General features: G+C 42.4%; 1 protein-coding gene across 1 annotated transcript; it reads right to left on the bottom strand.

Moving 5' to 3' along the window:
• Window positions 1–1543: 1543 nt before the first annotated feature.
• XRCC2 (X-ray repair cross complementing 2) lies at window positions 1544–24179 on the bottom strand. The gene is made up of 3 exons (XM_006129322.5): window positions 24104–24179; window positions 18324–18405; window positions 1544–3382 (listed from the first exon to the last, which is right to left on the bottom strand). The coding sequence occupies exons 1-3, from the start codon at window positions 24140–24142 to the stop codon at window positions 2667–2669; spliced, it is 837 nt and encodes a 278-aa protein (XP_006129384.3). The 5' UTR covers window positions 24143–24179; the 3' UTR covers window positions 1544–2666.
• Window positions 24180–25249: the final 1070 nt, after the last annotated feature.

The following is a 25249-nucleotide window of genomic DNA, read 5'->3' as shown; positions in this document are numbered from 1 at the left end:
AAGACGTGTGGGAGAAAACACATTACTTTGTAAGCTTCAGATAAACAAGGGTGGAATTCCAGGCAGTTCAGTGTAAAAAATGTGATTCCTGGGATGTCCAATAAGCTGTTAGCACACTAAACCAGCTTCAGTTTAGATTTCTTGAGCAGGGGATGATCAGAATGAATTTCAGAGTACTAACAGGGACATACACATTTGGGGGTTGAAAAAGGAACCTATCATGCTACAGAGGCTAGGGTATTTTTAGAGTTTAAATGGATCAAAAGATGAGGCAGAGTAGAAAAGCAGTCTGTTTTTTATGTGAAATAGGTTTCGATAGGACTGTTCCACAGGAACCTGAATTCAGAAGCATTGCTCCTTGGACCATGTGGAGCTCTAGCATCTCCCAGGGTACAGCATACAGAAGTGCTTGCAATATCCTCAAATATACACATATGGAGGATGTGAATTTACTGGATTGCATTATATTTAGTGTGTCTGAATAAATATGGAAACAGCAAGTTTGTTTCTTCAGTTATTTCCACAATTTTATAGGCTATATTTGAGTTCTCATATACAATAGTAGGTTGCTTGTTTTCCTATATACATGAAGTTTATTTTACTAGCAAGTGCTTCTGGATTTCTTATCAGTAGCAGTGCATATAATCTTTTTACTCATTATGTTTACTTTGATTTTCCTTCCAAATCACAAATTTATAATACACAAGTTGTGTAACGGTGCCTCCATTCTGCCTTCAACAGATAAAAACACAAGATGGTGTGGTAGTACATTACAATCAGCCTCTAGTGCAGTGGTCCCCAACCTTTACGGGCTCCCGGGCGCCTGGGGCCAGGGCCACACACGCGCCGGGCGCCCGGGGGCGGGGCCGTGCATCCTGGTGCTGTGGGCCCGGGGCTGGCGCCGCCACCCGAGCTGCATGCCTGGGGCCGGCACTGGCGCCGCGCACCCGCATGTGCCCCGGGGCTGGGGCCGCCCGAGTGCCGCGCACCAAGCGCCGGTGAGTGTCACGCGCCTGGGGCTGGCGCCTCCAGTGCGCCGGGGGCGGGGCCAGCCCGGGTTGTCGGTGGGCGCCTACAAATGCCCCGGCGGATTCCATGGCGCCCGCGGGCACCGCGTTGGGGACCACTGCTCTAGTGTCTGTGAAAAGAATGGAAATTAACAGCCACTGAAATGAAATAATTCTCTATCCCCCATAATGGGCAGGAACTCTGCAAGCTTTCCCCATCATTAATCTTCCATTCTCTATCCCACTTTCTGTCTAGAAGTGAAAATGTGTCGGTCTCTCTTTATTGAGAATTCCAGGCTTTTGAGATGAGTAATTGTAACACCTTGGAACTGTACTTGGATGAAAATTCATTTCATAGAGGTGAAACGTTTGTAACAGGGCAATAACATTTAAAAACATCTCTAAAGGTTATGCAATAAGTGACATTGTATGATTGACTAACTAACTCATGCATACTGCTTTGAACATAGAGTGCATGAAGAAATATATGCTGTTTAGCCAGGAGTCTTCTCCTCTGCCATTTTCAAATCATATGGTTCACATTTGTGTGTCTATTTATTAAAATATAGTGTGTAGGAAATAGTAGAATACAAAGAATGCTCAAATAGTGGAAGTCATGATACAAAACCTAGATCAAAAGAAAATAAATATAAAGGAGCTTTCTGATAATACATTTTAGCATTATGATGGTCCATATGATCTTTTGGCTTCATAGAAATAATACATAAAAGGTGAGATGGGGTAGTGGACTGATGAGCAACTGAAAGTAAGAACGCCCTATGTTTGGTATTTACACACTGGGATGAGAATTTCTAGACTGATTTTCCAAAGAGTGGCTGAGATAACAAATGAGGCTCTAAACCTAGTTACATAAATCATGTTGCTTATGGTTGTAAGCAACCACAGCCTTTTGGTCCATAAAACCCAGAGATATTGCCTCAAGATTTTTTTGAGGGGGAGGTAACCTAGAAATTTTATTTCAAATGTTAACTACTTGCTAGGACCGTCTTCAACTTCCAGGAGCCTTGGGCAATCTCCTAAGATCAGTCAACTATGGTCCTATGTCCCTCAACATTGTGAGGACCCCAGATACTTGAAGATCACTAGCAGAGCAGTGACTGCCATCCCTATTCCTGCAAGCATCTGCAGTCCCAAAGTTGAGGAACAGGGCCATGTGATAAATAGGCAGTGCTGGCTAGGAGGACCATTATCAACACTACATACTCTTCCTGGAGGAGGCGAATCCCTAGCACAGGGTCTATGCACAGTATATAGCTCCATGCCAATGAGAATGGATTAAGATCAATATTTACAAAGAGCTAACATTTGCCTGAACACAATCACTAGGATAAGTCATTGGCAGATGGTTATGATGACATAGATCTAATGGTACATTACGTAAGCACCTTAGGACTTAAAGATGCCCTAAACTTTTAGTCATCTTGATTTAATCTTTTTATGCATCAACCATATACAAGTAGTTTCAACATTCTCTATTTTAAGTTAACCTTGTGCAGAAATTCAAAGCTTTAAAAACTACTTTGCTCTTTTCTGTGTTTGAGATATTGAAATGCTGGTGATAAAATAAATTTAACATTTTAAAAAAAATATTTAAACTGTGACATACCAAGATTTACTAGTTTTAAAGACAGTCTGAAGTTAAAACTGAACTCCACATTCTGCAACACTAAATGAACATTTTATGACTTGTTTTTTTTTGGTGTGACAAGAAACAATTGAAAAAGGTTTGCTACTGCTAGAATTACATTGCTTAGAGAAAAATATTCGGTGGGTTACCATTTGTTGCCATGATTTACAAAGATAAGGCCTATAGTCTATATCAGCTTCACAGTGAAGTTTTAAAAGAATAGAGCTCTCTGTGGAGTTTGAAGATTTCTGCATAATTGTTTGTGTGGTTGCAAACAGGGCCAAATGATACTCTCGTACTAGCTTCTCAAGAAATTCACTGCATCTCTTCAGATTCATCTCTTGAATGTTAATGCTCTCCCCTCCATTGCTTCTATCTATCCAATAAAAAGCTGATATGCTATCTAAAATCATAATACAGAGAGAAGGGTGAGTGCAAAACTTGTTTTCTAGAGAGTAAAGTGTGAGAAGCAACTGAGTGCTGCTGTTGCAGTTAACAAGGAAAAGCCTTCCAAGGCACTGTTTGATCATTTCTTCTTTGCTTTGGGACAGTCTGTGTTCAAGAATGGTAACTAGGCGGAGCATATCAAAATGGTAGTCTGTGTCAATGAACATAACTTCTACTTCCAGTCCTCCTCCTGATTTTGGAAGGACACAGCGTGCTACCAGGTGATAAAGCATTTCTGTTTTTCCTGTTCCTTCTGGACCATGGAATTCAATGACATCTCCTGAATAACAAAAGAACACAAATTAAAAAAACAAACAAACACATGAGATGGAGCATGAATTGCTTACAAACTATTTTAAGTCTTTATTGACCCAATTTTTCAAAGTTGATGAGCACCTACAACTCATTTACTTCACTGCGAGCTGCTATTATATAGACAGCTGCAAGTGCTAATTTCTTCTGAAAATCTGGCCCGAAGACCATTTTGAGCCCCTCTGATCTACATCGACTAATTACAGTTAAACCAAATTTCTACACCTTCATCAAAACTACTTTTAGCCCAAGGAACTCTGTGGCTTCTTGATGTTTTGACAAGTAGAACAAATGTAGAACACTCCCTTCTCCTCCCATTCCTGTCCTACTCAAGTCCCTGAAAGAAGGCGGGAATATACATTACAGATTCAACACATGCTAGAGGTATTCAGGCCTAAAACATAAAATAAAGAGATCACCTAAAATAAATTAAAAAAACCCCAACTGTTTTGACTTTTCACTCCCCAATCCTGCATTGTTTTGCCTAATCTTGATGTCTGAGTTAGCCTTGAAAAAATTCCATTCTTCATGCCACGGTATCAGTATGTATTAAAATGATTACTACAATGGTTAATGCAATATGTTATGAAACAGAAATGAAAATTACATTTCCCATGAAAAATCCATTTTGTGGCTGATAGTTTAATAGCTCCATACGGTACTGATGACTGGACATGAACACATCATTTCCATTTTCTTTTCCCACTCCCATCCCAAACACACACAATTAAGTTTCACCTGCTGTTAATTAGGTCTTGTCTATACAGAGGGGTTTAGTTTACATGAACTGAAGTTGGTTGGGTCTGCAAATGCCTTTGTACATGACACAATTCTTTGGCGCAAACTAACTCTGTGTTTATCACAAACTCTGGAGTCCTCTTTTGAAATGTGTCATGTTTGATGCAAACTGAATTAATGCAACTGATTGTTCATAGATGCAATGATGCTGCATGCTACTTTGACAGTCCTCCAACTGCTATCTCACACTGCTTTGCAGTGCCCATTATTGACCTGTCTGTTCAGCTGTGCACTCTCCACTGCAATGGAGTGAAGTTGACCAGCTATCCCCACTACAGTTTAAAAGCTGGCACAGTGCCAGGATTGTCCCAATTGCTCCTGAATTCCAATATTATCAGCATTACAGTAGTATTACTCCCACAGCCTTTACAAAATGCTTCATACACTTGCTTCAAGCTGTGTCAAAACCCTAGATCTCATTGCCATCTGGGCAGCACCCAGATGATTGCAATAGTCTCTTCTGACCTTGGAATTGGTGCAAGTTAGCCAACCACTCAGCCATTGATAAATCCCTGTCCTTCAGTGTCTGCCTGCTGCATGTAACGTGTCTGGGAGTAAGGTGGCTATTATTCATTTCTCCTCCCTCCGATTCTTTCCAGTTTGAGGGGGAAGGGTATCAGAGATTGTAACTGCTGTGTGTCTGGTGGCTAGACTGGGATTTTTGGGGGTATGGTGTATGCTGTTTGGATTTGCAGTTGTGCCCTGAAGGCTTTGGGGAGGCATTGGGAATTATATTCCTAGGCTGTCTTTGCAATTTGACTGTGCCTTGAAGGTGCTTATACAGCGGTGGAAGGGTAAGCGAGGGATATCTGGAGGCAAACAGGACAGTAATCCTCTCTGCATCCCCATTAAGCTGTCCTGACGCTGGATGTGCAAGGTGACTATGAGGCAAAGAAAGGTCTTATTCAAAGGGGCAAAGGGCAGACCAACAACATAAAAGCTGGTTGCCATTTTGGAAAAGGGGCAGTATGGCTAATGGAGGTGGAAGCTGGAGACTCAGAAACACTCTCAGTTTACATCTTCGAGCAATGGCTGCACACGCAGGGTATCTGGAACCATAGGTGCTGAGTTTCTGATGTGCTGGCGAGTACTCCCCTAGCTCTGCCCCAGGGCCTATCCCTGCTCAATGTCTTCCTCCAGGGCTCCACCCTACCTCTTCTTACACCATTCCACCCTCTCCCGAGCATGCCCAGCCCTTGCTCCTCCCCCCATCCTCTCAGTGCCTCCTGCACTCCACGCGGGGGCGGGAAGGAGGCAACGATAAGCGGGGTCACCAGTGGTCACTAGACTGACCTTCTACATAACACAGGCTACAGACATTCTCCAAAATAATTCCTTGAGCTGATCTTTAGAACAAAACATCCCATCTTCATTTAAAAATTGCCAGTGATCAAGAAGCCTGTTTGAGGAAGAAAGAAAACTCAGGATGAGGTGTTTGCAGATCTCACTGTAGACTCTCCTGAAGAACTTGAAGCCAACAGTGAGCTGAAGATTGCATTTGAGATCAGAGAGAGAGAGAGAGACAGGGAGGTATCCAGAGAGAGCATGGAAGTGTCCAGAGACTGTGTTGCTATGGCAAAAGACACTAGAGAAAGAAAGGGACATGCAGAGACAACTCCTGGAGGATAATGCAGAAGCAGAATTCTCTGCTGCAGTGCATGCTGCTTGTGAACACACAAACAATCCCATGCCCTCAACCAGGACCCAGCCATGTTCTGCAGCCACTGGACAATACAGTATACTGGCAATACCATCATAAGTTCCTGCCAAACCCTATTTAATTCCCTATCCCAAGCTCACAGTAGCAAGAACAATTGCACCTGGGAGCCCAGCTCCTTCAAGCCATCTAACAGCCACAAACTTTGAGCCCTGACACCTGCCACTGGAGGAGAAAAAAACAAGAAGAGGCAGAGGCAGGATGTTTACCTGCCTATGAACTGGAGCCTCTCTCTGATCCCCTATGCTATTGTGTGCTGCCTTCCAATGCACTGCCTCATTTTAAAACTGTGTTTCCTTGTTGTTTTCAAGGTTTATTTCTGGTTATTACATACTAAAGTATCATTTAATTAAAAAGTTCTTCATAAAGCAACTTCAATGAAGGGAACACAGAAAAACTGTACATTTTGTGTAAGACATGGACATAAGGCATAAGAGAAAGGAAGGAGTGCCATGATGTTCCACTTTAGAAAGTTATGATTCTTTCCTTATGGTATGTGATAATGTCCATGTAGGGCAGGGGTGGGGAACCTATGGTCTATGGGGTGCATCCATCTCACTGCTTAATTTCATCTGGCCTGCGGCACCCCCTGCAGCTCTGAGTGTCAAGAGAGCAGCTCACTGCCACAGGGCTGGAACCCCGAGCTTCAGCGCGCACCTCCTCCCACCACTGCAGGGTGGGAACCCTCAGCCCTGGTGCTTGTCTCCCCACCGCATGGCTGGAACAATGAGCCTTGGTGAGCCTCACATGCATACACACCTGGCCACAGGCCTGGAGACACCAGTTTGCCCCAGTGTAGGGGAAGCCCTGACCCTCCATGCACCCCGGGGTGGGTGAGTGGCCCACAATTGACTATTTTTGTGGGTCAATGGTCCGAGACAGAAAAAAGGTTCCTCACTCCTGATGTAGGGTGCCGCACATTTTGGTATCTGCTGTAATGTGGACATTTAACTGTTCTACAGTGGCAGAATTAAAATGGCACAACTGTAACTGCAGCAAGCTTTGCATTTCCATGACCTAGGCAAGTGTAAACGGGATAAGAACTTTCCAGAGGAGGAAGGCAAGATCAGAGAATTAATTGCAGCTTTGCACCAACATGTTGATGCCTGTCTGCATTAATAGGGTTTTTCAAGTCATTACTCAACTTTCCTAAGCTATTATTGTTCACAAGTATACAGCCTATCATGGAGAAGTTGGGGTAAGGGAAGAAGCAGGGAATTAAGACTTTTGCTTCACACATTGGAAGTGTTAAAGGTAATTTACACATGATGTGATAGTTCTATCCATTTCAGCAATATAGGGAAACTTTCTCTCCATAATATAAGACTATATGAAATTCAGCAATGTCTTCTCAAATTGAAATTCTACTTTTCTCAATTTTTGATGTTTTCAAAATTTACAGTCAGGTCTGGGGGTCAGTCAATGTTTACTTATTTGTGCTGAATACCGCTACCTCACATTGCTAGACTATGGATGAGGACTATTCAGTATAATAACTAAATCCTCACTTTCTCCCCCTCTTCCAAGTTTGCCATGTCTACCACTGTTACTTTCAGGCACCTGCTATTCTGGTGTGTCACATATACTATGCTGAGGACATTCCAACAATCACGGGATAATTTTACAATATGAATCTGACATGAAGAATTCCTTTTAAATATGCTGAGTGGTGTCATTTCCTCCAGTTCCTTCTCTGAGTCTCTGAAATGTTTTAGAATGTGTATTCTCCTAAAGAGTGCTTTTCAAAAAGTATAGGCTCTGTCCAGCCTTTGGCTTCTGTACAAGACTTCCATTACCTTCAGTGACAATTCTCAGAGTAGCTCAGTTACTGGATTTGTCAATTAAACATTAAGAATTGTTTCATCCACCTCTGAAGTGAAATACAGCTTGTTCTAAAAACACACAACAATGCTCCATAATGATTTAATGAACATAGGCTTGTGTCATACTTCTCAGTGGTGAGTTTAAGAAAATTATCAACTATTCTATGAAGTGAATATTTGTTTTTGTCAATTTAAGAGATGTTTTCCTTTAGGAGTGTACATGTGTATTCGTGTAAAGTTACCTCCTGTAAACTCTTGCTCTGGGGGAAGAGTTCACAACAAGTATTAGGGCCCTTTATGACCTAATAATTAAACTCTTTGGAAGTTTTCATGTAAATATGGTAAATTACATGAAATATTATTCTAAAAGTTTATCTGAGGATTTATTAGTATTAAGCTAAGGACAAGACATCTTATTCTAACTCCCTCTGAAGTTTGTTGGAGATTGTTGCGTATGACTTACGTCTGGAATGGACTTTGAAGTTAATATCCATTCCCTCAAAAGAAGTAGACTTTGGACTGTAAAAAACTTGAAGGAGCGGGGAACTTCTGTGTCTTTGTGATTATCAAAGAGGCTGCCCACAATAAGAACCAGTATGTAATGAGAAGCCCTTTATAGCATCATTTATAAATTTAGATTTTTGTGAAGAAAGCGACTGTGCTGCTACAGTAAGATAAGAGGAGGAAGTTGACCCCTGTGGATCAGAGCAGGCAAACCATGACACAACAGAGGAAGGGAGAACTGGCTGACAACTGGACATTCAAAAAGCGTTTGACAATGTCTCTCACAAGAGACTGTTGAGGAAACAAAGTAATAAATATTAATGCCACCTGTTATATTTTCATCTCTAGATCTGAAAGTGCTTTAAAAGAGAGGAAATAAGTAGTACTTTGAGATAAGTAGCACTGTACTATTAGAGACTAAGATAAATAGTAGAAAAAAATGGCCAATTTAATATAAAAGATGGTTAACAAAAGATTTCAATATTAGGAAATTCTCAAAGTAGATGAATTATAACACACAAAAAAGTGGTAATGGTATGACAAAGTTTCCAGATGATGCAAAACTAATTAGGTTACTCAAGACTAGAGATTGATGCCCTGATATCAGATTGAGCAGCCTGATATCAGATGAAATTCAGTACTGTTTAATTCAAGTTGATGTAAAGAACATTCTGGACTATTCACAAATATAAGTTGGTTCTAATTAGTTGTAACCATACAGGAAAAATACTTGGGTGTTTCTGTGAACAGATCAATGAAAACGTTTGTTCAAAGTACAGTGGCCCTCAAAAAAAAAAGCATACCTATTCCATATGTATAGGGAATGGAGTAAGAAACTCTGAAGCCACTATGGTTATGTCTACACGATAATGCAAGTCTATAGCTAGTGAAACGCAAGTCAGCTGACTCACACCCAGTGAACCCTTTGGCTTAAGCAGCTACAATTCATTTTAACCCTATGCTAAAGATTTTCTTACTCATGCTTGAACCTAGGGCTCTGGCATCCACACTGCAATGCACTGACTTGAATCAAAATAATCCCATATCTATTGCTCCCCACCCCTACCCGGTGTTGACACTTTAGTCCTACAAACGTGTTGCACTATGGGAAAACTCTACTGGTCACCCTGTTTCCTAACTGTGATGGTGCTATTGATAGCACTCAGCTGCTGGTAAGGAGAATGAGTACATAAACTGCGTCATTAGTTCCCTTGGTGGCTTGTCTCAGTAGAACGGCTGCAGCTTGCGAGGTGTTATACTGAATTACCGTCTAACCTGAGAATTGGGCTCTCCACCTCTAGGCTGAATCACATTGACAGGACAATGCCCATATGCCTGGGTTCTTAGGATACTTAGGACATCAGTCTCCAGGGCTGTCAAACAATTCAAATAAAACTTTGCAAGTCTTAATTTTTACAATTGGATGTTCACTGGAGGTGTTTTTGTTTCTTTTTTTGGTTGAAGTTTTGAAGTTTTCAGAGGGAAAACATCCCCCCTCCCTCCCAAGCTTGGCTACTGCCAGCTGCAGAGTGGTGAAGTGCGCTCCAGGAATTGGGGTGCAGTGTACTCCAGCACCTTCTGGGAATCCCTTATCCCTAAACTCTGGGAGGAAGGGATACGGGATTCCTCGCTGGCTGCAGAGAATTTTTGCGGCTGGCTCACACTCACTACTGGAGTATGCATGCTGACCCAGGGAGAGAGAGTTGGGGCCAAAGAATGGAGCAGAGAGCAAGTGTCTGCCCTGCAGGGAGATGGAGGGGCCAAGATGTTAGGAGTCTTCCTTCCCCTGGCTGTGCTGAGTTGGGAGTTCTGCCGCTCCCTCTCCCTGCAGAGCAGCTACATGGTTCTGCTCCGGGTTCTGATTTTTGCTCCAACGCTCCACTTGCCTCTCTTTTGGGCTGTGTGTGCCAGGGCAGCCAGACTGCATTCACTGTCATGGCGGTGAGCGAGAGGCCCCAAACTTCCCCACAGTGAGGAGGAGCCACAGCCAGTGTCACCATTGCAAGAGGCTGTGGGGAAGTTTTGAAGCTGGCTCCCATTTCACTGCCCTTACAGTGCATGCAGCCTCTGGGCACCAACATATATGGAACCCACATAGATGAAGGGGGTGTGATGGTGCAGTTGGGGTTCCCCCGATCCTGCACCCCCATAGCAGCAAGAACAGACTGCGCCAGCCGGTAGAATAGAGGGGGTTTATTGCTTCTCCAGGATACAGCACAGCATAGACGTGATGTGTTTACAGGAGTCTGGGCCAGGATACCTCAGACCCCTGAGATGGGGTCCCTAGGCCCCTAGATTCCAGCTCTCTCCTTAGACTGGTTCCTCCATGATCCCAGCCCAAGACTGACCCTTCCCCTAGCACACACTTCCTTTCTCCCGTCTCTTCCGTTAACAAGTAGAACAGGTAACAGGTTTGGCCACTGTCCTGAGGCCGTGCTTGCAGACAATCGCCAGTGGGGGTCCTCCACAGCCCACCACTCAAGTATAGCAACCAGCAAGGTACTGACACTACATCACAACATGTGGGTGAGTCAGTGGGACTCACACATCACAGTGCAGGGGGACCCCAGGATACAGAGCAGACAGCACCTCCACTACACCACAGGGGGGAGTCCTGGGAGCAAGGGCCAGAGACTGGAGTGGGACTACGAGGCTGCCCTGCAGGGAAGGGGAGCAGCAGAGCTTGGGGAAGCAAACTCCAGTCATTTGAAGAAGTGGGCTGGGCCCACGAAAGCTCATGATACCATCTACATGTTTTGTTTGTCTATAAAGTGCTACCAGACCTTTTGTTGTTTTTTAATTTTATCCTGTACAGACTAACTTGGCTACCCCCTGAAGCTTCCCAACATCCTGGCAGCCAGGTGCTGCCTCCTGTCTGTCAGATTTGCTCCCTGTTCCAAGCAAGCTCCATGCAGCAGCAAGGCACTGGAACAGGACGAAGGAATGTGCTTTGCTGGGCAGTAATGGTGCTTCCTGATGTTGCACTGGCTGCCTCCAGCACTGTTCCTCCTCTGCTGGGAACTCTGGGATACATCCAGAGGACTCCTGGGACCAAAGTCAAGTTGAGGCAATAGGGCTTGGACCTTCCATGCCTGCAGTATCCTGGACTGTGGGTCCAAGCCCTACATTAGCACAACTGGGGTGTTGATGCAAGGGGAATTCATAGGGTTGCCAGATGGTTGAAACAAAAATACCGAACACTCCCCCCCCCCCCCCCAAAAAAACCGGGAAATAATTCTGTTGAAGAAAAAAAAAGGGGGGGGGAGACCAAAGTTGTTGAGAAAAAAAAAGGACTCCAAGACTTATTAAGCAATAAATAAATAAAATAAAATAAAACAGCATGTCCCCTTTAAGAGTGAGTGCAGGGATAGGAACAGGGGAGAGGTTGAGCACCAAGACCCAGGGGAGTCATTGCTTCCCCTTGGTCTTTTTGCCAGCAGCCATTTCGTGTCAGCAGCCTTGCGGAACCAGGTAAGCATAGGGTCATGGGGATGGAGGTGTTGGGGGCCGGGAGTGGCTCGGAGGGCGGGGGGGAAGCTGGGCGCTGAGTTTTTGTAGGGTTGCCAGGTACCCAGCATTTTCACTTCCTAGCCGGGGAAAAAAATCAGAAAATACCAGACATCTTAGGTGTCTGGTATTTACTGAAATTTTTTACCAGACAGGAGGCAAAAATGCCAGACTGTCCGGGTGAATATCGGACACCTGGCAACCCTAGGAGTTCAGATTACGTAGCTGTGTAGACACTCTCTCAAATGTTGTTATATAAATAAATGGGATGTCTTCACCTAGAATATTGTGTTTTATTCTAGCTATTCTATCTCAGAAAGCATATAGCAGCAATGATGTCTTAAGTTTTACTAATTAGCAAATGCTGGTAGAATTATTTCATTGCTCTGCAGCCCAGTTTGAACAATTCTAGTCAGGCTATTATTGTATTTAGTGTTAGTGGTGATAATACATATTATACATATTATATGAGAGGCTGTTGCAGCTTTCACACTGTCAGACACTTTGTGACAATGATAGGTTAGTCATTTAGGAAATTGGGCACAGGCTGTCACTACTTTCTACTTTTTGTAAGTAAGGGTAGGGGGAGGAAATGTTTACTTCAAATTAATTTTGGGTGTCATACTAAAGCTGAAGATTTGAGCTGTACATTAACACCCACACCTCAGCTTGATATTCAAAGTTGGTAGGGAGAAACTTGATTGACAGTAGTGGTAGATTATTTTTGAAGTTCATGCCTTTTCCACTTCACTATTAAAAAATACAGTAAAATATTACCTAGTATGCTGATGTATCCTTAAAGGCACATTTCCCTCGTGATTAGGAACTGTGGCTGGAATATAGTAGCAGCTCCAAACATTTGCTACTTTTCTAGTGTTCTGACTATGCATTATGAATATGTGGTTGCTTGTAATAGAATCCTGTATAATTTATTTAAACACTACAGTGTTGAATGATAAACAAAGTAAAATTTTCACTGACGATATTTATGAAATACTTCACATATAAGGCACGGTAACATGCCCAGGACAATTTACAACAATAAAACTAAATAAAGCGAGAGGACTAACGGAAAGTTGGATTTTCACCAGAAGTTTAAACCAACATAGCTAGACAAAAATCAAAACATCAAGTATATAGATTCAGTTGAGTAAAAATGCCTTACAGGATTCTTTTAATTAAAATCAGAACATAAGAGGAGCCCTCTGTGTATTCAAAATTTTGTATCTACATCCACAAAAATGAACCACAGATATCTCCATCCACATCCGTGGATGCCTGCAGATATAAAGTTGATATCTGCAGATTTTCTGGGCTCTAAACATAAAAGCGGCCACACTGGGTTAGCCCAAAGGTCAGTCTAGCCCAGTATCCTGTCTTTGGACAGTGTGCAATGCCAGTGTCTAGAGGAAATGAACAGAACAGGTAATAATCAAGTTATCCATCCCCTGTTGCCCATTCCCAATTTCTGACAAACAGAGGCAATGGACACCATTCCTAATAGCGACTGATGGCCCTATCCTCCATGAATTTATCTAACTCTTTTTTGAACCATGTTAAAGACCTGGCCTTCACAACATCCTCTGGCAAGGAGTTCCACAGGTTGACTGCCGTGTGAAGAAATACTTCCTTTTGTTTGTTTTACCTATTGTTTGCTACCTATTAATTTCATTTGGTGACCTCTAGTTTGTGTGTTATGGGAGCAAGTAAATAACTTTTCCTTATTTACTTTCTCTACACCAGACATGATTTTATAAACCTCTATCATATCCCCCCTTAGTCTCCTCTTTTCTAAGCTGAAAAGTCCCAGTCTTACTGATATGGCAGCTGTTCCATACCCTTAATCACTTTTGTTGCCCTTTTCTGAACTTTTTCCAATGCTAAGATATATTTTTTTTTAGATGAGGTGACCACATCTATACACAGTATTCAAGATATGGGCATACTATGGATTTACATAGAGCAGTGTTTTGGGCCACTCCAGTTTGTTTATCTAACAATTCCACAGCCATGGAACCTAGCAACTCCCTTTGGCTCTGGTTTGCCATTTCCAACTGAGGGGAGCCAAAGGAAGCAGCAGCCTGGGTCATGCTGTTTCCTGTGGCTCCCCTTGGCTGGAAACAGCGACTGGAGCCAATGGGTGCCACAAGGCTCCAATGCTGTGGAACCATTAAACAAACTAGAGTGGCCCGTTCATAGCTACAGGCACTAAGATATTATCTGCTTTATTCTCCATCCCTTTTTAAATGATTCCTAACATTCTGTTTGCTTTTTTGATTGCTGCTTCGCATTGAGTGGATGTTTTCAGAGAACTATCCACAAGGACTCCAAGATCTCTCTCTTGGGATGCATCTACATAACACCCTAAACTTGAAATAAGATATGCAATTTCGAAATAGCTTATTTTGAAATTTGGCATGTTGTGCATGAAGGTATACTGGGATGACAAAATAGCGCACCCGTTATTTTGAAAAATATTTCGAAATAACGGATGGCTTGAATAAATGTGGGGTAGCTATTTTGGTATCCCAAAATATCCATGCAGCATAGACATACCTCTGGTATCCTAAAATAGCAATGCAGCATAGATATATCCTTGAGTGGTAACAACTAATTTAGTCCCCATCGCTTTGTACATATATTTAGGATTATGCTTTCCAACATGCATTACTTCGCATTTATCAGTATTCAAAATCATCTGCCATTTTGTTGCCCAGTCACCTAGTTTTGTGAAATTCTTTTGAAGTTCTTCATAGTCTGCTTGATGCTAACTTGAGCAGTTTAGCATCATCTGCAAATTTTGCCACCTCACTATTTAGTGCTGGCCAGCATCTGGTGACTAAAGGGTTAAACTTAAGTAGTTAGCAAAGGTACTGGCAGGGAGCCAGAAGAGCCAATGGGATACAGTGCTGAAATCTGAATTGCATATACATACCTTGTCTGCTCTCTTTGTGTGAAAATTCTAAGTTAAAAGCTGGAGGGATAATTCAGTAATCAGAATTATCAGGCCTATTAAAAATATTGGACATGGGAGTGAACTAGGCCTTGAAGTACAGATCAGCATGGATCATGAGTAGAGGGAAAATGTATAGTCGCAATCAGGTTATTTTTCTTTGTTTTGCTGTTTTTCTTTATTTTGTGTGTAAAATCCATGTGCTCCCCCCCTCCCAATTTACTATTTAAATTGTGCCCAGAGACATCTTTTTTTCTCTGTGTTTTAATCTGCTCTTTTCATAGTTGCTCTGTAACCCTTAGTAACCAAGTATGCTTTATCAAGTATATATTTTTGTTTTTATTAATAAAATCACCTTTTTTAAGGCGATTTGATTTTTGTGTCCTGGGAGGAAACAGGAGGTCTGTGTCTGAGAATGCAAGCCTAAGACTGAGAGGTCAACAATCAGAGACTGAAGTTTATTTTCTCTTTTTTCCGAGTTTTCTTATGGTAAAAGAGCTTGGAGATACCCCTCTGGAAGAAGTCCAAGTGCATCCTTCCTGGATTCAAGAAGAAAGGGGTCTCTTTTGTTTTACTTGGTGGTGGCAGCTACCTCCCAAGGCCAAGCAGTCTGTGGCCTCGAGGAGTTTTTAAGCAGAAGCCCTATAGAGGCAAGGTATTTTTAAGGTCTCTTGCGGGCCCCCACCTTCTGCATTTGGAGTGCCAGAGTGGGGAACAGCCCTGACAATGTTGACTAGGATTGTTCTTGTAATATTAAGGATCTGAATAACAAAAAATACATTTTAATTAATATAGGTCAAAATCCGTATTTAGTTTACATCCTGTGCAACTCCACTTGTGAAGCCACATTTGGCTCTACCTACATAATTAAGACTGGTTTTATTTTGGTTTCCATCCAGTGAAAAGGAAAGGAAAGAAATCATCCCTAGTAAATCTTGATTTGGGACTTTGCGTCCAAGAAGTTAAAAAAAAAAAAAAAAGATTGAAAAGTCAGTGGCTTTTTTATTTTTAAAAAAGGAGAAGTTATCCTTTCTGCAATCTTTACAAGGTGTTATTTAAAAGTGCTTATCAATTTCACTAATTGTTTTTATTGCTATTATGGAGTAAGAAAATTGTCCTTACCTAAGAAAACTTCACTAACGTGATTCAACGTTATTGTGAAAGTGTCCAAACGTCACTGAACTAAAAAGTATCACCTGTATGACAGCTTGCTGATGCAGGGAGCTGGAGGAGGGACCCCCAAAAGCAGTTGGTACAGTGAATCTGTCTCATGGTTTCACACTGGAAATAACTGCAGAATTAAATTCTCAACCAAATATTTGTTTAATCTTACAAAAGTAAATGTTGAGAAGTTTGATCTCTTAGTAAAATCCCATACACTGAGATGGTACAAAGAGGAGCTGCAGAAGCCAATGGATAATTTTAATTTAGGTTATGAATTCATACAGCGAACACTGATCTAGGTGAGGGGGAGCCACACATGCCCTCTGCCCTCCCTATCTTCAAACCATCTCTAAGAAGAACCTTTTGAAATACAGTTGGTTCAAATCTTTTCCATGAATTCTCTCAATCAATTCTAAGCCGCCATATCTCCTTGATTATTACTCAGCTGCTCCAGATGTATGATAGGCCTTAAAATACACCTGCAATATGACTGTAACAATTTACTGTAAGATCATACTGGCCAGTTTTCCTACAACTAGATTTATTCTTTCTTTCATGCTATCCACTACCATGGAATAATCTTTCTGAGCTGATATTCAACATCTTTTACTCGTTTAATTGCCTCCTGTTGATCTCCCAGTTTTGCTACCAAGTCTAAAAGAAATTAGTCAACTATATCATCTCCATATTTTTCCATCTTCAAAAAACAACAATCCTCTTAACCATATTGTGATTTACATTGTCCTACTGACATTGCCCTGTTCTCCCAACCAGCCATGACCTTTGTTCCATTGAGTTTGAAAGTTCCTTGGATCATGGATCACATATTGTTGGACGTATTGTCTAAAAGCTATACATAAATGCTCCACAATTATTCTTTTTTAGACATATACACTTTCTTTTTCTCAATCATCATGATCCTTTTTATTGCCATTTTGTTAATTATTCTAATTTTCCCTATGCTCTTAGTAATTTGGAAGAATCAGAAGTGCACAGAAAGAGTCAGATGCAGTTGCACCAGGGTCACATAGCATGGCACTACTGCCTAATTTTATAAATTCCCTTAGACAAGCGTAACAGCATAGCCATCTCACTCAAAATTCTTTCTAGTTTACTCTATTTGCTGCTTTCCAAATCAATATGTACGCTGTTTATTACTATAGATTTCTTAGATTTTAAGGCCAGAAGAGGACCATTGTTGTCTTCTAGTCTGACCTCCTGTACAACACAGGCCATAAGACCCTAAATTAATTCCTATTTGCATTACAGCATATCTTTTAAAATGTCCAATCTAGATTTAATAATTGCCAGTGATGGAGAATCCACCACAACCTATGGTAAGCTGTGCCTCCCACCCTCTGCCACAAAGTGTTGGAATTGCCACCTGTCTACATATTCCTCTACACTAAGGATGTAAGCAACTAGTCGAGTAGTCGACTACCCGATAAGCCTAGGCTTATTGGGAAACTGAAATCACTAGTTGACCAGTCGCTTCTCTCCCCGACTTGCTGCCTCTATTAGAGGCAGCAAGGGTGGGAGCAGGAGCCCGAGCTGGGGAGAGCTGGCTTAAAAGCCAGTTCTCCCCTATACCGTCTCCACTGGTGGGGACAAGGGAGGCAGAGGCATAGCAGGGGATGGAGCGCGAGCCGGGACTCATTTGTCCTGGCTCGAGCCTGGCCCTAGATGCCATGCCTCTGCCTTTTAAATGTAGTAAGAGCCGTCTGGCCCAGACCTAATGCGGCTCTGCAGTTTCCCCCATTATCAACTAATCAAGTAGTTGATGGAAATTCCATTGACTACTCTATTAGCTGATTAAACGCAACTTAACATCCTTACTCTGCACACCACGTTTTTTGATAACGGTGGGCATTTATCCTATTTACTCCTGCCAATTGATCAAATTGGCAAGAGCCTATGGGATGGAAGTTCACTTTTGTCTAATAAGTCTTGATGGCCATAACAGAGCTTAAAAAAGGGACAGTACTGGCCAAAATGGGACATATGATCACCTTTCCTTTATTGATAAAATGCTAAGTAGCACAGAGCCAAGAACTGATCCTTGCAAGAGTCCACTAGTGGCACACCCAATCAAACATGATTCTCTATTTAGAGTTATATTTTCAGACCTATCAGTTAGCCAGTTTTCAATCCATTAAATGTGTGTCATTCCAACCTTACTGGCCAGTCCTGTTGGAGCAGCCCCCATCTGCAGTGGGCCTGGCCCAGCGCAGGCAGGGGCACTCCAGTCCATCTCTGTTTAATCAGTTTCATAAAGTTTAGCTGATCAACTAATTAAATGGGATTTTACATCCCTAGTCAACACTTATCCTCTCACTGGGTTCAGGATTTTATATCTATTTGAATGCTAAAGGTAACCTGACAGACAAACTTACACTGATACTCTACAGTTTTTTAAGATAACATATGTGGTTGTTTTTTTTACCGTGAATGGGAAATCCTTCATCTGCAAATAGACAAGGTTCAAGATTTTTCAGAGAACTTCTGCCCTCAAGTCGTGCAAGTAGCTTTTAAAACAAAAAATAAAAACACGTGTTAACTAAAAATAATGAATCATGGGAATCAAGTGTATAACATAAAACAGAACTATAGAATGTAGTGTATTTTCAATGATAGCTGTCATCTGATTAATTTGATTTTAAAATGCCTTTCTGCATACATGTGCAAGTTCAGAGAGTGGACAGTATAGCAACAGATGCTGACTTTCTATCTCTCCTAGCAACGAGCACCAGGATTCCATGGCGATAAGTACCATGTAAGAACCTATATTTACAAAGCCACAAGAAAGAGCTACCAGCAGAAAAAACTACTGCAAGAAGAGGTCTTTGAAATGTGGGAATGTTGCCATTTTATAGGATGAAAGGAATGAAGATTCTTTTTATAAGAGCCATCAGAGAGTAACTTCAGACTAGTGATTTGAAGGTGAAAGGCTGTATTTCCCATTATCACTCTCCTGAGTCGTATAATCCCTCAGCGCATTTATAAGTAAAAGCAGCTTACATATTTCAACTTACATTAGATGTAGGACTCTGATGGGCTACAGATCCTATCACCTCACTGTTATTTGATCGAACATAGCACAGGCTAGTAGTGATCAAAAGTCACGATGGCTTTCAACAGCCTTTGTAAGGAAAGTGGGTGTTCTCAGGCCTGTTCCTATAGGGACAGGTGTTCACATAACAAATGGCACTATGGTTGGCAGTCTCAATGAAGAGGCCAACAATTCAAGAAAGGAATACTTCACCCACAGTTAGAAATGTCCTCCCATGCATGAATTAAAGTACACTGGCAAAAAAGCTGCACTCCTGCAAGAGTACACATTGTGAAGACAGAGCATTTTAGTCTCCATAACCGTCTATCCAGCATCTTTAATAAGCTCTAAATTAATGATTTTTAGAATGAAATAAATTCTATACAAGTGTATCAAACCTCCTTCCTAGTCACATCATTTGGACACTTACCACATAACTCTAAACATGGTTTCCCAGAACACATTTCTCTCTCCTCCTCCTGCTCTGAAATGTGATTTGTCCTTTTCATGTGTTCATTTTTTTAATTGTATCCTTTGGTATATATGGTTGTGACTATTTTCTTACACTATTTGATCTGAGGAAGTGGGTCTGGCCCACGAAAGCTCATCATCTAATAAACCATCTTGTTAGTCTTTAAAGTGCTACATTGTCCTGCATTTTGCTTCTCTCTCCCTGACACCATATTCGATGGACAATTTTTCCTCTAAATTAAAAAAAAAAATTCTGTGTTTTCTTTTAATGGTAGTAAAAAAAACCTCCTAAGTGACAATGAATTTGCTTCAAGAGGTTATGACATGAGTCTATGTAACACACTTTCACTGTCATGTTGTTAATGGAAGAGACCAGTACCGTGTATATGCCTTTGTAACTGCTCTGTTCTAGTGTGTTGATAAGTCTCATGAGATGCCCATTAAAAACAGAATATTTTAATTGACCTTATATTGGATCTATGATTCATGCATTTGTTGAATGCATGAAATACTTGTATATGTTGGATCTATGGTTACAATTTGGTGAACAGTGCAAACTGCTATCAATTTTCACTGGAAAAAATATTATAGTATTCTGTATAAACAGGATCAGGGAAGAGATTGAATATAACCTGCTCATTTACTGCACTGCTGCCGTTTCCTCGTGCTGATGGAGTCTATCCCTCCAATGTTTATGATCTCTCCATTCTCATCATTCTGCACTGCATCTTTCCCCTTTGTGAATCTGCTTTCTCTTAACCATTACTTTTGGAGTTCTACTGTATTTTATATGAGGGCAGCCAGGTGAAATTCACCAGAACATCATGATAAGCAAGAACTCTACAAGCGTTTTAACACATTTTACTTAGTTGTGAGACATTTTCTTAGCAAATGGATCATATTTACAAACATTTTATGTATGTCCAGAAGACAACATATATTCACTAATCCACTAGATTGTTTTCCTGCTATCTTACCTCTTTCCGCTTTCATTCTTTTGCTGCTACTTACTAGAAAAAATAGACTATCTATAGTACTTTGTTCTACCAAACAAAATTTTCTTCCCCTCCTCAATTTTCATTTTAGAATAGCAAATATGTTCTACACAGGGAATTTCCTGGGGATTAGTTAAGTGGTACTTGATTGTTTCAATACCTTTCATTCAGTCATTAGTCCTCAGAAAATATCGGATGCATTGATCATCATAGCTTAAATATGAACCTGTGGTTAACTGAATACTTATATATTTGATTGTAAATAACTACAGGTGTTTATCATGAGCACTGCACAGATTATTCACAATTCATTCATGATAATCCTCTTGCGTTTCTATGAAACTTATGTTTACTCCCAGTTTTGAAGCAGAATCTTGACAGATACTTGCTTCATTGGTATCACGCAGTGCACTGTGGGCTTTCAAGACAGGATCAACAAACAACTTTGTACAAACTTTGTGAAAAGTCTGCCTATGCTACCCTTAACAAGCCTGAAGCAAAACTATGTTTAGATAAGATATAAAAGAGGAGACTTTTTTATTTGTAGTTAAAGATCTATGGAACTTTTAGTGAGAGCTGGGATTACCTGGTTTGTTGGCTATATTCTGGCATTACAGTCTCATTTTACCTTCTTAACATTTCTGCTGAATAGGGTAAAATATCTGTAATGATCAAAGTGCTGATCTGCAATAACAGAAGTCACATCCTTCTATCTTTAGTTGTGAATGGCTTTATAAACATTTTAACGGCACTGCTAAATAAGTAACTGAATAGGAAAAATTGGAAAAGATACAGAAACATTTGGTCACTAAAGAGACCATCATGCCATACTTTAATTATGGACGCTTACTTTTTCACTTAACTTTTACCCTTTTTCCACAAATTGATTACCTTCTAGTATTTTTCTCTGTGCAAGCCTACAACATATCTATCATAGTAAAAAAGAGTAAGCCTAAATGTGTTTAAGACATTTCTGAATAGCTGCACTTTAAAAAATTCACTGTGATAAAATGTAATGTTACTATTGGTGTACAAAAAAATGGGGTCTCGGTGGACAAAAGGAATGTACCCATGTGAATGTTTTAGGATAGGGACCTTAAGCTATAAGTTTGCTGGGTCAAGGACAGTGGATAAAATTTTCAAAAAATCACTTAGGAGTCTCACTCTCACTGAGTTAATGGTGCTTCAGTAGAACTTCAGAGTTTTTCTGTGTTGTCAGGCACATTTTTCGATGCCATTCAATAATATGTAACATTTCTAAGTAATACAGTATATGCTATGCAGGCTACAATCAGATAGTGATTAAAAGTGTTAAGAGATCCACTTCAAAAAAGGAGAGTGCTTACCTTTCACAAACTATTTGCTTAATCAGAATTCACTTAATCCCTTTTACGGGCTCTTATAACTTCTATGTCATTGTTTTTACAAAACGACATTTTATGATATTTTTGAAGAATTATTTGTTTGGCACAGAATTCTTTACTTATGAGACACGGTGTTACAACAAGATTTTAAGAGCATTGGTCAGGGTCACAAGGTCAGAGAAGTGTCGGAGGGAGTGAAAAAAAAGTAGATGAAGAATTAAACATAAGCCTTGTTGCTATGAGCACAACTTAACTAGTCAATTTTAACTCTTCCAAGTTTATAAAAAAAAGTGCTTCAAGTGGCTACAATTCATTCATCCCTAAGTTCACATCCCTTCAGGTGAACAAAAGTCTCACAGGCTATGTCTACACTGGCGTGTTCTCACGCAAAAACTCTTTTGCGGAAGAGAGCGTCTACACTGGCATGTGCTTTTGCGCAAGAGATGTGCTTTTGCTCAAGAGCATTCATGCCAGTGTAGACGCTGTCTTGCGCAAGAAAGCTCTGATGGCCATTTTAACCATAGGGCTTTCTTGTGCAAGAAATTCATGTTGCCTGTCTACACTGGCCTCTTCTGGAAGAGCACTTGTACAAAAGGGCTTCTTCCTGAGCAGGAGCATCAGGGTTCTCGCGCAAGAAGCCCTGATTTTATACATTAGAACGTCAGTTTACTTGCACAAGAACACGTGGCCAGAGTAGCCAGGCAGCAAGTTTTTGCACGAGTGGCCGCTTTTGCACGAGATCACGCCAGTGTAGACACAGCCCCAAAGTTTATTGTGAGGTCTTAACTATGCCACTCAGAGCTATGAAAAATGTGGGAGCCAGCCAATATGCCCTCTAATTTTTTCCATTAATGTGTGGAAAACATTTTGTTATGTGCCCCAAGACATGTGCGGATGTGCACTACCAAACACATGTTGTCAGCTGAGAGTGCTGTGCTAATCAGCTGAGCAGCATTTAAATCTCTTCTGGTGACAGCTCAACTGCAAAGCTTACAGGGAACAGTGGTGCCAGCATTAGCGTGGTAACTCAGGAGCTCCTGGGTGGGAATCCTCACCCTAAGCAAGGCAGGTAAGCCAACCTAATCCTGCATGCAGACAGCTCTAGGTTGATCAAAGAATTCTTCTGTGGACCCAATTATAGGTTGAACCTCTCTAGTCCAGCAACATCTGTGATCTGGCATGATTTTAGTTAGCCAAATGTCCATTGGTGTGGCCACATTTCCCATTAAGTTTGTTTACAGCTACTAGTCCTGGTTTTCAGAGTCCTGTGCTGTTACTTAGTTCTAAATGTCTTCTCAGAGCCCAGTGCGCAGTAGAAGGATTGATACTGCTGCTAGACAATATTGACCTCTCATGGTTTGGCAAAATCTCTGGTTCAACACTGGTCAGGTCCCAAGAGTGCCAAACTAGAGAGGTTCAACCTGTACCACCTTTTGGGGAGGTGAGTTACCTAGACCAGGAGGAGAACCCCTGGCAGCAGGACAGTGCTGTTATTGACATTGAGGCTGTGTCTAGACTGGCAAGTTTTTCCGCAAAATCATCTGCTTTTGCGGAAAAACTTGCCAGCTGTCTACACTGGCCGCTTGAATTTCCACAAAAAGCACTGACGATCTCATGTAAGATTGTCAGTGCTTTTGCGGAAATACTGTGCTGCTCCCATTCAGGCAAAAGTCTTTTTCCGAAAACTGTTGTGCAAAAGTGCCAGTGTAGACATCAGATCGGGGCTTTTTTGCGGAAAAGCGTGTCTAGATTGGCCACAGACGCTTTTCCACAAAAAGTGCTTTTGCGGAAAAGCGTCCTGCCAATCTAGACGCGCTTTTCCGAAAATGCTTTTAATGTTAAACTTTTCCGTTAAAAGCATTTCCAGAAAATCATGCCAGTCTAGATGTAGCCGGAGGTTGTACAAATGCACAGGGGGTGTCTGTATTTGGGGGAGGGAGGGTGAAATACAAGCCCGGACTTTTGCCTTCATCCCTATTCAGCAAAGCCCTTCCACAGCTGCTTGGTTCTAGGGACACGCGTCCATGCCCGTCCATGCCCTTTGCGGCCACAGAAATTAAGCTCGCCGCGCCAACACCTGCCGGCAGCGGCCCGGGCGCGCACCGCTCCGCCAAATCCGGGCTAGGACGCCGCCTGTTGGAGGGGGCCGCGAGCTCCGGGTTTCCCACCCCACGCCTTGGGCAGGGCCTGTCCGCCCGCCCCACCGCAGGGCACCCCTACCTGCCGCCCAGGGCGCTGCGGGGCAAACTGCCCCAGGCCTGGCGGCCGCCCACAACCAAACCCCCAAGGGGCCGTGCGGCGCTGAGGGAACGGCCTGCCCTGAGGGCAGGGGGCGCTGCCTCACCTGCGTGCCCGACTCCGCCTTCCGGAACCCGTCACTCATAGCGCCGAGGAGGGGGTGGGGACCGGGCCCAGCAGCGGCGCCAAGCCCCCGCTCGTCGCACATGCGCAGTGTGCCCCATCCCTCGAGGCGCATGCGTACTCCGCTACGCTGCAGCCGCACGATCGGCTGGGCTTGGGGGAGCCGATGCGGCGCAGGCGCAGTGTCGCGCTCTTTGGTTGTCTTGCGGGTGCAGCCTGAGTTCCCTGGGCGGTTCCAGGGTGGGGTTCGGTACTTGGGGAACTGGGTTAAGGAGGCGCTTTGCACGGATCCCGCTCTGCAGCGTTATTTCCCGTGATGCTCAGAGGCGAGCAGTTTTAAGGGGGATAGTTTTTATTTTTGTTAAATGTGTTACTAGCTGGGCAGAGTGAAATGCTGACCGGTGAAATACAAATAATGGGCAAAAACCGGCCCTGCCGAAGTGCCTGCAACTCCCCCTGAAAGCAGCTCGGGTCCCGTGGCTGACTCTTTTGTCCACTAGCAGAAAGTTTTGGAAAAGCAGCCTATCCTTGTAGGGATTTGGAGCCAGGGTGAACTGGCAGCTCCCTCCTCCCACCTTCCCTAAGTTCCCTGTAAGGTATGTGGCTTTTCCTCCCACTGCCATGCAGCTCCTGCCCGCTGCTTTGGAGCTGGAGGACGCGGTGTCTTGGTCCACTCCACTCCGCGCAGCCGGGAATGGCGATCCAGGGCCAACAGGACCTGCGAGTGGTTGTACCTGCAAACATGTAGGTAGATAAAAGCGTCTGGTGAGCCTCCAGGGGCTGTCTGGTGAGCCTCCAGGGGCTAACTGGTGAACTGCATCCGGCCTCTGGGCTCTTGTTGCCCAGCCCTGCTCTAGAGTATGAGGCTACATTAACAACATGCTCACCCTTGAGGGCTCAGCTCTTCATCATTTCGTAGCAAGACATTCCCTGGGAAATATTCCACCATCTCAACCAAGCTCCAAAATCATCATTGCTGTGTACTACATTAAAATGGTTTAAAACTTATACTATGTATGTACATACTGTCTTTTATCTGCTGAAAAGAAATTCCCTGGAACCTCCTCCTCCCACATTTACATTAATTCTTATGGGGAATTTGGATTTGTTTAATATTGTTTCATTTAAG

Source organism: Pelodiscus sinensis, chromosome 2 (assembly GCF_052426305.1).
Source record: "Pelodiscus sinensis isolate ZL-2025 chromosome 2, ASM5242630v1, whole genome shotgun sequence".
Lineage (NCBI taxonomy): Eukaryota > Metazoa > Chordata > Testudines > Trionychidae > Pelodiscus > Pelodiscus sinensis.
This window is presented reverse-complemented; position numbering and strand designations above follow the sequence as displayed.

Excerpts from the sequence above, each read along its gene's own strand:
- XRCC2 (XM_006129322.5), bottom strand. The coding sequence starts at position 24,142 with ATGAGTGACGGGTTCCGGAAGGCGGAGTCGGGCACGCAG. Across the intron at positions 18,406-24,103 it reads AGGCGGAGTCGGGCACGCAG|CTACTTGCACGACTTGAGGG; the intron begins GTGAGGCAGCGC and ends TTGTTTTAAAAG. Across the intron at positions 3,383-18,323 it reads TGAAGGATTTCCCATTCACG|GAGATGTCATTGAATTCCAT; the intron begins GTAAAAAAAACA and ends TTTGTTATTCAG.